The sequence below is a fragment of the Carlito syrichta genome, unplaced genomic scaffold (genome assembly GCF_000164805.1).
Source record: "Carlito syrichta isolate Samal-C Ts95f unplaced genomic scaffold, Tarsius_syrichta-2.0.1 Scaffold287785, whole genome shotgun sequence".
NCBI lineage: Eukaryota > Metazoa > Chordata > Mammalia > Primates > Tarsiidae > Carlito > Carlito syrichta.
In genome coordinates, this window is record NW_007231881.1 from 43330 (window position 1) to 59647 (window position 16318).

At 34.1% G+C, this 16318-nt stretch overlaps 1 protein-coding gene across 1 annotated transcript in view; it reads right to left on the bottom strand.

Annotated features, from left to right (window-relative positions):
- Positions 1 to 3608: 3608 nt before the first annotated feature.
- Positions 3609 to 16318, bottom strand: part of ZNF800 (zinc finger protein 800) — a 21626-nt gene continuing 8916 nt past the window's right edge. Inside the window, exons 4-5 of the mRNA XM_008053040.2 lie at positions 8206 to 8349; positions 3609 to 6123 (exon numbers count right to left, since the gene is read on the bottom strand). Of these exons, the coding sequence (XP_008051231.1) occupies positions 4427 to 6123; positions 8206 to 8349 (1841 nt within the window). The 3' untranslated portion in view covers positions 3609 to 4426. The remainder of the gene's footprint in view (positions 6124 to 8205; positions 8350 to 16318) is intronic.

The following is a 16318-nucleotide window of genomic DNA, read 5'->3' on the forward strand; positions in this document are numbered from 1 at the left end:
AAGCATTTCTACCTCATTTTCAGAGGTCATGCTATTTGAAGAGATGTTCTCCAACTTTATAATAGCGATTGACAGCCACATGTACCTATCTCCATACTTATTTGCCATAACACCCATATGCATGGCTTCAAGCCATAGCAAACCACAAACTCACTACTACTGCACCCACTGGCTCTTTGACAACGAGTAGAACAAACTGTGGATCATAAATCAGTATTACATTTTCCTAAAAAAAAAAAGTGAAGGTACTTTCAACAATAAAAGCAATCTGTGTCAACCAAAAACTTAGCTCATATGTACACAATTAGGCAACAAAAACTAAGAATGAGTAATTAATATATTCTTCAGTGGTTTTCTTAAAGTAAGAAGGGGAGGGGAGAAATAGAGGCAAAAGTCAAAACAGTTGTTGTATATTCATGGTACGCTCTAATGAACACCTGCCCGATATCAGCCAGATTTCATCCAGCTCTCACCTGCCCTATTCAAACTTAATGAAATTGAAGTACAAGCTATACCAGTTGTTTCTCCTCTTCCACCACACTTAGGGATAGAAGGTATCTTTAGGAAGGAAAATGAGTTGAATTTCACAGAAAAATTCTTAACTGATCAAATAGCAGCAAAGGTAGATAGAATTCATAGCCAAAGATAGATCTTACATAAAATAAGCAGCTTCTAATGGCTCTTAGTCTGCTTTACTGCTCACTACAGTGACGAAGTCATCTAACTTGTTTATACAGTCTACATGCAGAAAAACTTCTGGCACAAATTTCTTGAGCCACTTCTACTCAAAGAACCTCCAGGCTGAGCCTCTGAAATACAGAGCTCGAATCAAAACAAAAAAGGATGAAGACCAGAAAGGAATATGAAGAACAAATGTTTACTAATCACTTCTTGTTTGTTCCACCTTTCTAAACTGGTCCTAGTTCAGCCTCTAACTCTTGTCTGCCATGATCCATTAATTCAGCTATTATGATAAAATGTTCCCAATCTCTCTAGGCCCTTCTAATTTAGGCAAGTTCTGACACAGTGCTATTTTTTTCTACAAGATCCAGATGAAATCTTTTGACAGTCCCTGGAACTCTGATTTCCTCCTAGATACCTGCTCCACAGCCCTAGAATTACTGCAGAGAAGACGGGTTGTGAATGGTCCTGGGGAAACAAGTGGGTGGAGTAAAGGAATTCTAGCAACTGGGCTCCCCTACTCCAACATCAGGCAAGTTTTCTTTCTTCCCTACATTATTTAACAAGCAAGCAGGGAGGAAAAGGCTGAAACATAGATGAGAGGATGATGCAAAGAGCTACCCCAAGCTTTTTAGGACTCCTTGTATCTTTTCACTGATTATAGGAACCGAGCCTGGAAAATACCTTTGGAATATGTCTTGTGTGTAGAAATGCATAAAAGATAACACCTTGCAAAAGTCAAACATACAGGTTTAATAATGTGAAACTAATGAAGATGGTTTATAAATGAAATACCACCTACACATTTAGTTCCCTAAATATATTATACGATTAGTTATGAAAGTTAGACCTATAAGTACAAATTTCCATGTGGAAAAGTAAATCTGTTTTTAAATTAAAAGAAAAATTATTACTCTATTTCTTAAAAATAAAACTATCAAGATGTAATTCAAGTGTAGCTGCTCATAGTCACTGAATAAGTTTAAATTTGATAATAAAACATTTAAGTTTCAACCAATGCACCTTTGCTGAAGCACATTTAGCTGAAATAACTTCGAGTCTGGTTTATTTCCATCACATATAGTACATTTTTCCAACAAGAGCATGTACATTCAATATAGAACATTTCCAGCAACAGTTACAGTCTTTCTAGTTTCCTTTCACAGTATATTTTAGTGCAAAGCACTGGGAAGGGTAAATGTTTTTCTGGCTATAGAATCATTTTATTAAGACCTTGTGGATCTTCAACACTTTAAAACTTTGTACAAAAAGTATAGAGATAAACAGGGTCCCTCCTAAGTACAGGTGTGAGCCTATATAAAAACATGGTATATTTTCTGCTGTACCTTTTTAAAATTATAATTTGACACAAATTACTAAAAAATAAAGTATTCCCTAAAAAGTACAAAATATTGATACACAAAAACCTGCCCAAAATTTCATAAAGATAGATGTACTTCTGTTTTTCCTAAAATCTTGATTACAAAAATGAACAAGAATTCATTATTTTCTAAATTTTACAGTAGGAATCAAACATTATCTAAAGTGGTCTTTTAAGATTTTTCTTGGGAGAAAAAAAATCAGGGTTTACACCCGCATCTTCCTTTTCTTAGCAATATTTAAAGAAATAAACTAGTATCATAAGAAGTGGTTGTGCATGGATTGTCTGCATCCATAAAATATCAGTAAGCTATTTCTACGTACTACCTTCATAATAACATTAGTAAATGTGTGGTCTTTAAAAAAAAATAGAAACTGACAAATAAGGTTGCATCTATCATTAAAGTGCTTTGTATAAAATTTAAAGAAAAACAGGGGAATGTTTAATTTTCATAAAAACCTCAGATGTTTACAAATGAAAAATGTAATTATCCATGCATGAAAATGACCTGGAATCTTCCTGTAATATGTACTTTAGAATGAAACTCTCAAATTACTTAAGTGCTAGAGAACAAGTTAGAAGTAAATAGATGTAAAAATAATTACAAATATTTAATAGGCTAAATATTTATAATGTGCTGATACTAATTTGTCTTTTGTTCCTAACATACACTCACTAGAAAATCATAGTATCTGTACAATCCAGATAAAATGTTGCCAAATGAAGTGAAACAAAACTAAAATCACTACAATATAAAGTCTCTGCCAATTAAAAATTGATTATTTTCTTCAGGTTGTTGATCACTTTAATCAACACATTGTTTGGAAAACAAAATTTGCAACATTTTTTTAGAAACTGTAGACCAATTGCACAAGGTCAAGGGTGGTTAGCTGACACACTTGTGATGAAGATATGTAAATGTCACAGCTACTTGAAAGTGCTGGAACAGGCAGTGCCTTAGAAACAAGTGGTTAGATGGTTATTATTTTAGTCAGAAAACAGCAGTTACAGTTGAATATTTATGAAAATGTTTCTCTTTTGTTTTCCTCACAGTACCATCTGAAGACGTTTAGTGGTTTTAACACCAATTTAAAGTCTTTCCACAAAAATGAACTCCAAACCTTTTCGTACATCACTTGAAGTTATCTGAGGAGAAATGGGAATAAATGAATACTTTTGAGTTTACCAACAAAACCTTATTTTTAAAATTATACAATAGTAAATGACTTCTAATGGATGGTTTCATCTCAAATTTTCCACACAAATAAAAAAATGTGTGATAATCAGGCCACAACATTTAACCTACTCAGCACTCAAACTAAGCATTTTGCTTTAGAATCTGAATCTGAAACTAATTTAATACTCATTAAATACATTAAATGCCTTAAAACAATGGACACAGGTATTAAAGGTAAACTTTTAAAATATATATAGACTTACAAAAACAATTATAGGGAGTCTACTCCTTATTTTATATTGCATTTTAAAAATCTATATTTGTTCTAAAACTTTCTTTAAAAAGTAATATTATTCTTTCTTTCAAATAATAATTTTACTTCTCTTGCAGCGCACAACCACAAAAAAAATCCCTAATCAATAATATTAACTATGCTAAAATGATCACCAAAAAGTTTATCAAACAGAAAGGGGAAAATAAGAATATTTGGGACCTAAATAATCATTGTTTCCATAGTTCAAAACTAAAAAACAATAACTAACACACACTCCCAAGGAAAAAGGAAAAAAGAAACCAAACGTTTGTTCACCAACTCTCCCCCTTTGCCTGGAAGCCCTATGTTAAAAGTAAATAATAAAAGCTAATCATCCTAAATTCAATTTGGGGATTGTTTTTTTCTGAGTGCAGCACTTTATTTAGCCATCACAGATTATTTTTACAATAATTACAGTGCCTCAAAATATTTTTTCCTATAATTATCGCCTTTGCAAATTATTCTAATATATTTAACTTTCCTACTATGCATTAATTAGTAGACTAAGTCACTGAATCAAATTAAACCTGTGCAAAGTTAGTTAAACAGAAGACTTCTATTGTAAACACAAGCCAATATAAATGTATATATTTTACAACATTAAAAGGAAAGCACTGACCCTCTGCCATCTACCTATAACTACATTGCATTGTCCTGTGGAAGGTAAGTTCTGAAGTTAACTTTTGTTCCCAAGCCACTGGAATAAAGGTCACTGAAGAGGTAAATGCAATATGCACATTACTCTTGCAGTTCCCACTGCCATAAGATATACGGAAGCAAACAAGTTAAAATGGAACCAGCTATAAATTACGGTTAAATGACTTTTTTTTTTTAGTTCGATGGGGGGAAAAAAGCAAAACTCTTTAACTGTTCCTCACCAGACAAGAGCCTTAGATCTGGTACTTCGGCCTTTGGTTTTGTTTCCTTCAGGTGAATTGGAAGCATTTGCCTTATGAGTTTTCTTATGATGTTCAAGGTAAGTCTTTTTGGCAAATGCCTTTCCACACTTATTGCATCTGTGAAGAGAAAAGTTTTTTGTGACTTTTACTTCAATACCGACGTCAGCTACTTCGTACTTTTTACTAGGAGAGTTAGAAGTGCCATCGTGTTTCGAATCACTATGTTTTGCTTCATCCCTCGAAGGGCCTCTTTTTGCCACTTTATTTAGAACAAAATCAATGGGCTTTTTTATAGCTCTGATCTCTAAACTGGCTGTTATTTTCCCAAGATAGCGAGATGACTTTTTATGAACCACAGTTATATGTCGTATCACATCGCGTTTCCGACGAGTTTCATAAGTGCAAAGAGGACACTTGTAGAATTTAACATAAATGTTATTTCCATCTGTGTGCAACTCTATGTGCTTAGTCAAGTTCTGTTTGGAAGTAAACTGACGTTTACAAAGTTTACAGTAAAGTTGCTTAAAGTCAAAGCCAGCTGAAAGTTTTGGTTTCCTAGTTTTTTGCTGGCCACCTGCAGCCGATGGACTAGTTGATTTAGGGCTTTCAGAGTCTGGTTTGACTTTATTTTTCTGTGCTGCCGGTGTGTTCTTTTTTTCATTTGAATGATTTGTTCCCTTTAATTCATTCTGTGGAGAATGGGTAATGGAAGGGGGTGAAGATTCTACAGAATCTGCTGGTTCAACTTTAACTTTTATTTCTGAACTGTTGGCAGTATTATTAGGGCCTTTTTCTCTTTTAGAGTTTGTTCCAGAAAGAGTTATCTTGTGGACAATTTGCATATGTCTTTTAAGCATTATTTGTGAACTATATTTCCTCTTGCAAAGGAGGCATTTGCATGCAGTTAAATTGTATTCAGCCTTTGAAGACGACTTTTGTTTTCGAGTCTTAAAAGATTTTTTAGGAGAAATAGAATCCAGGAACAAAGGTTGCCCAGGCTTTGTTGCTATATCAGGAGTAATTGAATCCCTCCTTAGTCCTCTATGAACTTCATCAAAATGCCTCCTTACATTCGCTTTTGTAGCAAATGATTTACAGCATACTGGACAGCTTCTACTTAATGGAACTAGAACATTCTTACTGCGTCCTTTAGAGCACTGGTTTGGCTTCTTTCGTGTTTCAATGTACTTTTTTAGTTCTTCCATCTTTTTCTTGTGTACTTTGCGAATGTGACGACGAACACCTCGTCTAGAATTAAATTCTTTTCTACAAAGACAACATATCAACTGGTGACCAAAATCAGAATTGTCAGAAGTTTCCAAGTCAGCCTGTGACTCCTGAGGTGGTTCCTCAGATACAGGTGCCACTTCATCTGCAACAATCTCAACAGGAGGTGGCTCTACAGTTTCCACCTCTGTTTCTGTAATTGGTATTGTTTTAGACTGCTCAGTGCTAGCTTCCTGTATTTGAACTTCAGCTGGTTCAGGAGTACTGCTTGACTCTGTGACTTCAGTAGGATTATCAGTCCTTGAAATATACTGAAACACTGCATTTTGATTCGTTTCTATGGGTTCTAGCTTAATAATATATTCTCGCTTGTCCACACTTGGATATATGGCTTCTAGGAGATCATTTATGGCTTGACTTTGTTTATCATTTACATCAGGAAGGTCTGTTAAGGAAAAAACAACATTTTAATCTGAAATAATTAGCCTGCTCTAGCCCTCTTAATATTTTAAAATACATTATGAACCTCTATGTCAAAATGTATTGTTACTGGTTTGCATTTACTTCTACAAAAGCATTATATGAAGCTAAAAACTCTTCAGCATTTTATGAAGCTAAAAACTAGTATCAAACTAAAATTGCCTTTAATTTAAATTCTCATAATATACAAATGTTAACGAATAGGTACAATTTGAACAGCTACTTCTGCATCTAAGTGTGCTTAATATAAAATATGTAAATACTTGATTATCCTAAGCAATAAAAATAGTCCTTCATATTTTTAGTCTGACCATTTCATACTCGCAAAGGCAACTCAAAGTTCTCATAACCCAGGATAGATGAAACATCATGAAAAATATTACTATGTAAATAAATTATTTTTCTTTAGAAAACATGACAGCATTCCATTAACTTAACCCATAATAAATCATCTAGCCCAGTCTATCTAAACAACTCACGGAAATGAAAAAGATTTGAAAGCAAATAGATAAATATAAATGGCATAATGTATAGATGTCTTTGCTGAACTCAGTCTTATTACGTCTTATTAACATGATGCAATTTTACTAAAACAAATTATTAAAAACATATTGGTTCCAAAAATACAGCTAGTTTTATTTACTTGTACCCAATTACACCCTCTATAGGCAACCAAATATCCTACTCTAATAGAGCTGTCTAACTCAGTGGATTAGGTTTTTACATACAACTCTACAATCTGGCTGCAAATCCAGCACCACACCTGATGTCTATTTAGAAATAAGGAAGTGATTCATTATGCTCTTCTAGTCTACTCATTTTTGTTTTAAAATGAATACAGTTGTATCTATGAGGAAAATACTTTCACAAAAGTATTTCTAGAATAAGTACTGACAAGAAGAGTGCATAGTAATCTAGCAAATTCATTCATCTATTTTACTCTTTAGGTGAAAAATAAAGAATTTTACAACTAAAAAAACAAAGAACAACCAAAAACAACCTAACTTTCTACTAGTATTTTAACTTAAAAGTTTGATTGGAAATTAATCTCTATAGATCAAACAGTAGTAGGCCAAATTTCCAGATAAATAGGAAATTGTGTTACATCTATGCCCTACAATATAATTTAAGCCAGCTTCATTATCATTAAAGTCATACTCTGTTATTTGGAAATTGCATTTTATCCCGACCCCAAGAAAATCAAGTTGAAAAGCACACAAAATACATAATGCATCTATGATATCAGACTGACAAAGTTCTATATTTTGAAAATCAACAAAGAGTTAAATTCCTAAACAAAAAATAATGAAGCAACTCACTATTAAACTACTTTTTAAGTTTACCTTAATTCTTTAAAGAAAGAAAGAAATACCATAACATATACTGCTAACTTAATCATATAGGAACAATACGCTTAATTCAAAACAAACATGTGGTTCCACAAAGACTTTATATTAGTCTGCTATCTGCCTTTATTCACACAAAGCTCTTTCGGATCTCAAGTGAGCCTGTGACATAATCTAATTTTTGATAAAAATAACTGATTTAAATAAATTTGTCTGAGAACAAATCAAGATTTTCAAATCCAGAAAACACAAGAAAGATTAATAAAGATGTTTTAATACTGTTCCCAAGAAATCAGCTAATTTACTCATTCTCTGCTTTTTGTTTCTAATCTTATTTACTTAAGGGAGATCTAAGTAAGCGATCAATCACATCTGGTAACAAGTTGCTAAAGAAGTAAAAAGTAACAAACTATACGCCCACACAAACATTCAAAAGCAATATCCAATATTTTAATAAAAATAAACATACTCAAAAATCTAACCTCTTACATGACACGTTTAGGAAAATCCAAGTGGAAAGCATTGATATGAAAGTACCTACTAAGAACTTGAATATTACACTGAATCAAGAATTTAATTTTATTCTCTATCATTAAAATGTCTGTAATTAGATATCAATACCATTTTAATGCAAATGTGTAGCTGCAGTGTAGTAACACATAACTGCAAAATGCATAACTGAATATATGAATAAAACTTACTGTCATCCATCTGGAGACTTGGTGGGCAGTAGAATTTTTTATGGGTAATTAAATTTGGTAATCCTCTGAAGAGACTGCGGCATAATTTACATTCAAAAATAGTGTCCACATCTTTTAATAATATATGCTTAAGTTGTTTAGTTCCTGAGAGAAAAAAGAAGGAAAAACTTAACACAAAAGGTAACTTTAATATGCACATTTAAACTGAGCAACAGCTGTTAATAATCCAAAAGTATGTTTACTCTTTGAAAACAAAAGCGTAAACACTGTCAATTTCTACCGCAGTGTATTTAGAACTAAGTTATAAACTAAATTCTAAGTAAAACTCGACTATCATTTGGAAATTGGGACAGCTAAAATTGATGACCTTTTTCCACGTCAGCAGCCAATCAATTCTTAGGATATCCCACAGCAGTAGTTCTGACATCTGGTTGATCATTCCAATGACCTGGGAATAAAGATGTCATAACCCTCTCCCAGAGACACTGATTCAATAGAACTGGAGTAGGGCAGAAAAATTAAATGTCCCCCATCACTCCCTGTCAAACTTTTTGTCTGAGTCTTTCAGTTTTTTTCAGTATATTAGGAAGTGAACAAGGAGTTTTTCAATAACTGTTCCCCTGATTCCTCAAAGAAGGTCAAAACTGTTAACACAGGATTGCTTGTGACTTTTTAAAAATCGAGCTCAGGCTGAGCAAAGTGGCTCAAGTCTGTAATCCCAGCATTTTGGGAGGCCAAGGTGAGGCGACTGCCTGAGCCCATGGGTTTCAGACCAGCCTGGGCAACCTGGCGAGACCTCATCTCTACAATAAATCAAAAAAATTAGCCGGGTGTGGTAGCAAGTGCCTGTAGTTCCAGCTACTTGGAAGGCTGAGGTGGAAGGATCACATGAGCCCAGCGGATCGACACTGGGGTGGTCGTGAGCGTGCCACTGCACCCCAGCCTGGGCAATGGAGTGAGACTCCAACTCAAAAAAAACAAAAATCCAGCTCAAATTACCTCAGGTTCTGGACCAACATGGGATTATGGCTATTTAGTATGACAGTAGAGAATCTTTATCCATACTAAGAGATAATTTTGAATCTTGCCTAGGCCACTCGATAGTACTATAAATTTATTCAAAGTCTTTCGCCCTTAAAACACCCCAACTGCAATTAATTAAGTGTTGATATAACTACTAGTTTAATGCCCATCTTCTCTACTAAATTATAAACTCAAAAGCAGGCAAGACCAACCCTACTTTATTTACAAGTACAAAGAGCTCAGCTCTAATAATGTTCAATAAGTATCTGTTGAAAAAATGCTACTGATCTAGGGAATCTAAGCACTATAATGGAAGAGCTTAAGGCAGAGATAAATTAAGTGGCAACAAGCATTCAATCTTTAAAATAAAAACATCCACCAGGAATAAAACACAAATGGAAGGTCTTTAGTCACTGCTTCCTATAGATCTCTGCCACAAGGAAGCTGACAAAATGGACCTGCAAAAGTGCTTTACTAATGAATGAATGTGTTTAGTTTCCTCAATTTTTTTTTTTTTAAAAAGACAATTTACTAACTTGAAGAGAAAAAGACCAAACAAAGTGCCCTGAAAAATATCATTAAGACTGTCTAGCTGCAAAGTATGCTGTCATTGAACAAGCATTTGACTATCAAGTTTTGGGACTATTAAACAGTATAATGTATCTTGGTATAATTAACACTGCAAGGTCTACAAAAGTTAAATAGTTCTGATTCAATCTCTTGCAATCTGCTTACATTTAATTTTTGAAGTGTATTTTATCATCATTTTGAAGATAGGTTAGCCCTCAAAATTCTACTGTAAAAAGATTACCAGGTTATCAGAACTTTACTAGAGATTCCAAATCTGTTGTGACCTTAAAGAGCCTGATAGTCTTTTCACTCTGGTTTATCTCTCTTGTAAAATGGAACAAACCAAACCTATCTTGAAGAATTATGAAGTAAAATACGAACCTAAATCCCAGGAAAACCAAATTATACACTGAAGTTTCTACTGGAAAAGCATAAATATCACGAAATAACTTCCACCGTTTTCAAAATCCAAATTCACGTTTACTCCACTAGACCTTCGAAACCATAAAGTCAAAAAACTTAAATTTAAAAAGAATCAGAGTAGCCTGAGTGCTAGTTATTCTTTATACAAGAGTAAAACTCACATATATATTTATTTAGTCCATTTCACATTTACAAAATATCTTGGCAATATACTGCTAATATATTTAGCTCATAGTTAACCTCATAAGTGACTGACAAACTATGAGAAGTAGGCTGATTATAAAAACACTTTGGCTAAGCCTCTCAAACTATATATAGTTTTCAGGAATTGTAGTTGAATATAGTAGCAGTGGGGAAAAAACAAAAAACTTGTGCACATTTTGATTCTAAATTAAAAGTCCTGCTAGACCCATACTACAGATTCAATTCTGCCTTTAAAAATAGTCAAAAAAGATTGAAGAGGAACACAGAAATAACCTGAACCAGGTATAACTTAGGAATTCAACTGAAGATTTAAATAGACTGTATGTACATGGCAGCAGATTTAAAGCATAGAATAAATTGGTCTGTAAACAACATGAGGTTATATATAAAAAATAGTCAAGTGTAAAATACAAAACTACATTCCTAAATCAGATGTATCACCTTGTCTACCAGGTTCTCAATCAGAAAAATTTAAACATTATCAATCTCTCAATTAGTTCTAGTCCATTTATATATCCTAGTCCAGTTAGTTATATTTAGTAGGGAGTATATATTTATCACAATAAACATCCAAAAAAACGTATTTCCTTCTAACCTTGACTAATGAATCTTCATTATCAGACACAAATGTTTCCCCCTACCACACATATGCATGTGAGTATATGTGCACACACGCACATAAGCATGTACATACACACACCGAATTACTGTTGATCCAGGCATATCTTCAGGTCCATAAACAAACCAAATGTTCTCTCTCCCTCATTTTTCAGGATTTCAACTATGTTTTTTTCTGACTATAAGATTCTTTCACTTCCGGCTTACTTCTAGCAATCCTTCAGATCCCAGGTTAAATGTCACTTCCACTAGGAAGCCTTCACCTACCTCTCCTGTATTTTTGTTAAAAATCCTTTACCTATGCTCCCATAGGCCCCTACACAACTATATTAGTTTATTCCACTCTTATAAAATTCATTACTTTTCTATATCTCCATTAAACTAAAAGATCTAGAACAGAGATGGTATCTTTGATGCTCATCACTATATTCCCAGCCCTCAGGATAATGCCTGATTGGCATTTGCTAAATGACATACTAGAAAGTGCTGTTTTAAAAAAAAACAAAAACTTATCTAAAAACAAGATTTTTTTTTTTTAATCTATGGGAAGTTGACTGGGAAGATTTCTAATTCTACTTATACATTTTACAAATGAGAAAAATAAGATGTATCCCATTCCATGTGTCCATTCATAGAGAAAGTGTTTCCCTAAGTTACAGTCACCATTTAAGGTTTTGTTACATTTTCCTACAGGGAAGAAATGGTCTTACTCAAAATCAGCTACTATTTTCTGATTGCTTTGCTCACTTACAATTAGACACAGCCAACCAACTATGCTTCTGTCAATAGCTAAAACTTCCTGTCACCTGAGACAGCAACTGACATAAAGTTCTTCCACAGCTCTTGAGCCTGAAAAAGAGAAGTCACGCTGCCTTCCTCCTTCTTTTCTAATACTGCTCTCTTCTTGCCTTAAGTTTGTAAATTATCTTAGAAATCGCTACTAACTGCTTACATAGATCATCAATCAGTACCTTTCAAAAACCGGCTTTTCAAAGAGTAAGGCTTTCGAAAACTAAAGATTAATTAATGAATATATATCCCAGATTCTCACACATAAGAGCTTCTTATTAAAATTAAACCTCATCATAGGTTTATCTTGTGCTATTCTTTAATGGCAAATGCACTGCGTGTACTGATGAAAATGCTTAAAGATTTTTTTCAAAAGAAATCAGTATTCAATTTCACATTAAGCTTGATGGTTAGTCACTTAATGACATAATATTAACTCTAACTCTTCTGTACTAGACAAAGACAAACCTTTTTTAAAAAAATTTTTTGAGACAGGGTCTCATTCTGTCTCCTAGGCTGGAGTGTAGTGGCATAATCATAGCTCACTACAGCCTCAAACTTCCGGGTTCAAGGGATCCTCCTGCCTCATCTAAGACTACAGATGTGCACCACTGTGCATGGCTATTTTTTTTTCTTTTTGTAGAGAAAGAGTCTTGCTATGTTGCCCAGGCTAGTCTTGAACTCCTGGTCTCAAGCAATCCTCCTGCCTCTGCCTCCCAAAGTGTTGAGATTATAGGCATGAGCCACTGTGCCAGCATGACAAAGACAAGCTTTCATTTCTTTTCTCAATGCACTGACATTCTGGTCAATAACCAGTTTAAGCTTTTTAAAGGGTGTACTGCTTGCCTATTGTTGGCTGACACATAAACCCAATCTCCTTTAAGATGACAATTTAACTACAGTATCATCGAAACACTGCATGCAAATGCATGTTCCTTGTCACTTCTGAAGAAAACTCCTAATCGATCATCCCTTAACATCATTACTCAACGGTACAAAGAACTTAAGAAAATTAGAATTGCTACCCTAAAACTACCACCTATAAGCACTGGTTAAAAAAAAAAAACAAAACTAGGTTAATTATGGAACACTGCCACATACCACAATAAATTTATCAGTAGGATAAAATTATTTCACGAAGTGCTTACTTGGTGAAACTTTTAGTTTACTCTAACAAAGACATATTAAGCACCGATTAAATATCAGGTACAATGTTACTCACTGGAAATATAAAGGTGAAGGAAATGGTCTATGCCCCTGAGAAACTCAGAGACTAATGTAAATGGCTGTTGTCCTAGGAACATAACACCAGATGACTTATTTTCAAGATAAGTATAAGAACAACAAATTAAATAAATCTAGATTTTTCTTATTTATCCAAAAGATTTCCAGTCATATTTTGAATTTCCTACGATTGTAATGTAACAATTAAAAACAAACAAAAAAATTCATCACAGAATACAGCACTCTCCTGGGTACCTCAGATAAATCAAACTTCCACCCCAAGTTCTGCCTATAGAGTCGGGACTGAGGCATCACCATTCAGTCACGGCTTATGCTAACTGCAATTAAAGTTGCTTTAAACAGTTTTTTTTTTAAGTTTAAGAAGCTAAATGACCAAACCTAAATTTAGAAAGGTAAACATCACACAAAGCTAATTCTCATTTTTCATTACCATAGTATAAAAGTTCTAATTTATTCCTAAGAGTCAGAAGAGTTCCTTGCACATAGCAATCTAGTCTATTACACATGCAGAATCTTTTTTCTGCAATATTATATGTTCTCTTTTCCTACAATATTATATATTTCAAGAATTTAAAAAGATGTCAACTTCATATTAAAGACTCGCCTTGACTACTAGACAAAATCCTTCTCTTTTCCCCCGTTTTTCTGTTTCAAAGCTTAAGGCATTCCACAGCTCCTATGCCTCTACTAGACAACTAAGAGATTATAAAAGAATATTAAATTTAATTAACCAATTTAATAAATGCATAAAAGATATTTAATATTTAAAGGCAGTACACTTTTTATTTGCCATTTAAATTTTGTTTCGATTTGGGGAGAACGGTCAGATAGAAAGATAAACTAGTAGTGTTCATGGAAAGGAGGGAAATTTGAAGACAACAATCCACAGACATGATCCTCGAAGAACTCACATAGCCAAGGCAAGACTCCACAAAAGGCAGGGCACAGTCAAAGCCAGGGCTTCAGAGCAAACAGCAGGTCTCAGGTTAGCTAACCATCAGGGGTTTCTACAGCTGCAAAACACACATGCTTCTAAAATGTCAGACAATAGCTGAATCTACAGTTAATGAAGCAAAGGCACCTAAGAGTGTGCAGTCAGTTGCCATTTGTACTGGGAAGAAAGTGAAGGATCTATGTCTATATAAGCATACAGAGTGTCTAGAGGAAGACACACAAACCAAGTAGCAGTGGATGCCTGAGCAAAGGGAAATGGAGGACAGAACATCCAAGATACCTGCCTTCAGCTCTCTATGCTTTTGTACTTTATTTTTTTAAACCACAGGCACATATTACTTACCATAAAAATAAAAATCTATTTAACTTAATTTGCAATTAAGCAGCCAGAAATAAAGAGATACCAGAGGTCACATAGAATTTATATTTTAAAGCCAGGAAAACAAGTCCCAAGCAAAAGCTGAGATGTATAAGGCAAACAGAATGGAATAAAACTGGTCAAGCAGTCAGTACAGCACATGGGTTGTTGGATCTTAAAAATGAGTCCGCTTTTCTGAGTCAGAAAACTTTTGTGAACTTCCAGCTTAGATAGGAATATCAGGTCACAGACAGCACAGTGTAGGCGGAAAAAGGTGAGACACAAATGGAGATGATACAGTAGCTGCAGATAAATGCCTGAGCTTGAAGACAAAGGTAGACATCCTAACATACTACTACTGCCCAACCTGATTTAGCCCCTGTAGGTTAACAAGAGCAAAAGCATGGACTTCAGAGTTCTATCTTTAAATTGCTGTCAAAGATACATAGCATCACCAGGATAGTTCTTTAATTGCAGTATGTGTGACCTAGTTGTAATGGAAAGAACCTAGAAACAGATGAGTCACTGAGGGTGTACTTGGGAGTAGAGTGGAACAGAGAGAAACTGACAGATCCTCAGGGTTAGAAGGGATTTTAAGTTCCCAAGTTATGTGACTCAAACTTCCATACCATTCTCCCAAGGTTTTAGTCAGCTTCAATTTAAATCTCTTAGTGCCAAAAAGAGCTACCTTTGTAGACTTTAGATTATCCAGAAATGGAAGTGATTACTACCTTGAGAAAATTACATTTTTTTTGGTTACAGGACACAATAATAAAAAAATTAGCCAGGCATGGTGGTGTGTGCCTGTGGTTCTAGCTACCTGGAGGGCTGAGGTGACAGGATCACCTGAGCCTAGCAGGTCGAGGCTGCAGTAGCTGTGAGTGTGCCACAGCACTCCAACCTGCGCAACAGAATGAGACTCCTACTCCAAAAAAAAAAAAATCTTCTTTAAATCCAAAATTAGTTTCTCTGTACAGCTTAGCATATTTCTGAATCACCTCTAATTTAAAAGACTAGGTAATTAGAGAATTAAAACAACATTTTCAGAATTTGCCTATTAAGAAATAACTTTCAAAAGGCAAAACTGCTTGGGTCATTTTAGAAAGAACACACTTCAAAAGGTAAATCTAAATGGCTTTAGAATTATACCATTTCAGATTACCCATTTCTCTGTCCCTCTTCTTTACGTAGATAGTAAAGAAATGACAAACACAGAAAACAGATGACCACAATGCAGTAAAAAAGCAAGTTCATCTTTAAATATCTACCTTCAAAAATTAAAAAAAAAAAAAAAGATTTTGGGTACAGGTTCTTGTTGAAAAGGCATTTTTTTAAAAAAATCAAAGCTTTTATGAATTAAAGAATTCTAATTTTTAATCTAAAAACACAAGCTAACGCAAGTATAAAGGTATAAAATAATCTTATTAGTTACAAATTATGAATTTTAAAAAAGAAACTTACAACAAATAATATTACCAAATGAGAAAAGCTATTACTCTCGTTTACTCACTATTCTAAAAGAAGCTAAAACAAACAGAAACTGTTTTTCTGTCATGTCAGAAATATAAATACTGCCCTAATAAGTAAAATGTTACTTATCATAGGAAAACTGGACCTATAAACTATTTCTGTTAACAAAAAGCAATTATCAAAAGTAAAAAAACAAAAATAAAAAATAGCCTTAAATAGGTTATACCTCCATCCAACATGGAGAACAGGCACATAGTATATGCTAAATAATTACTGAATTAAATACCTAAAAGCAATAGCATGAGTACTACAGATATAAAGGTCTAAAAAATGGATCTTGCCGGGCTCGGTGGCTCAGCCTGTTATCCCGTGCCTTTGGGAGGCTGAGGTGAGTGGATTGCCTGAGCCCGCGGGTTCGAGACGCGCCTGGGCAGCGAGACCTCATCTCTACAATAAATA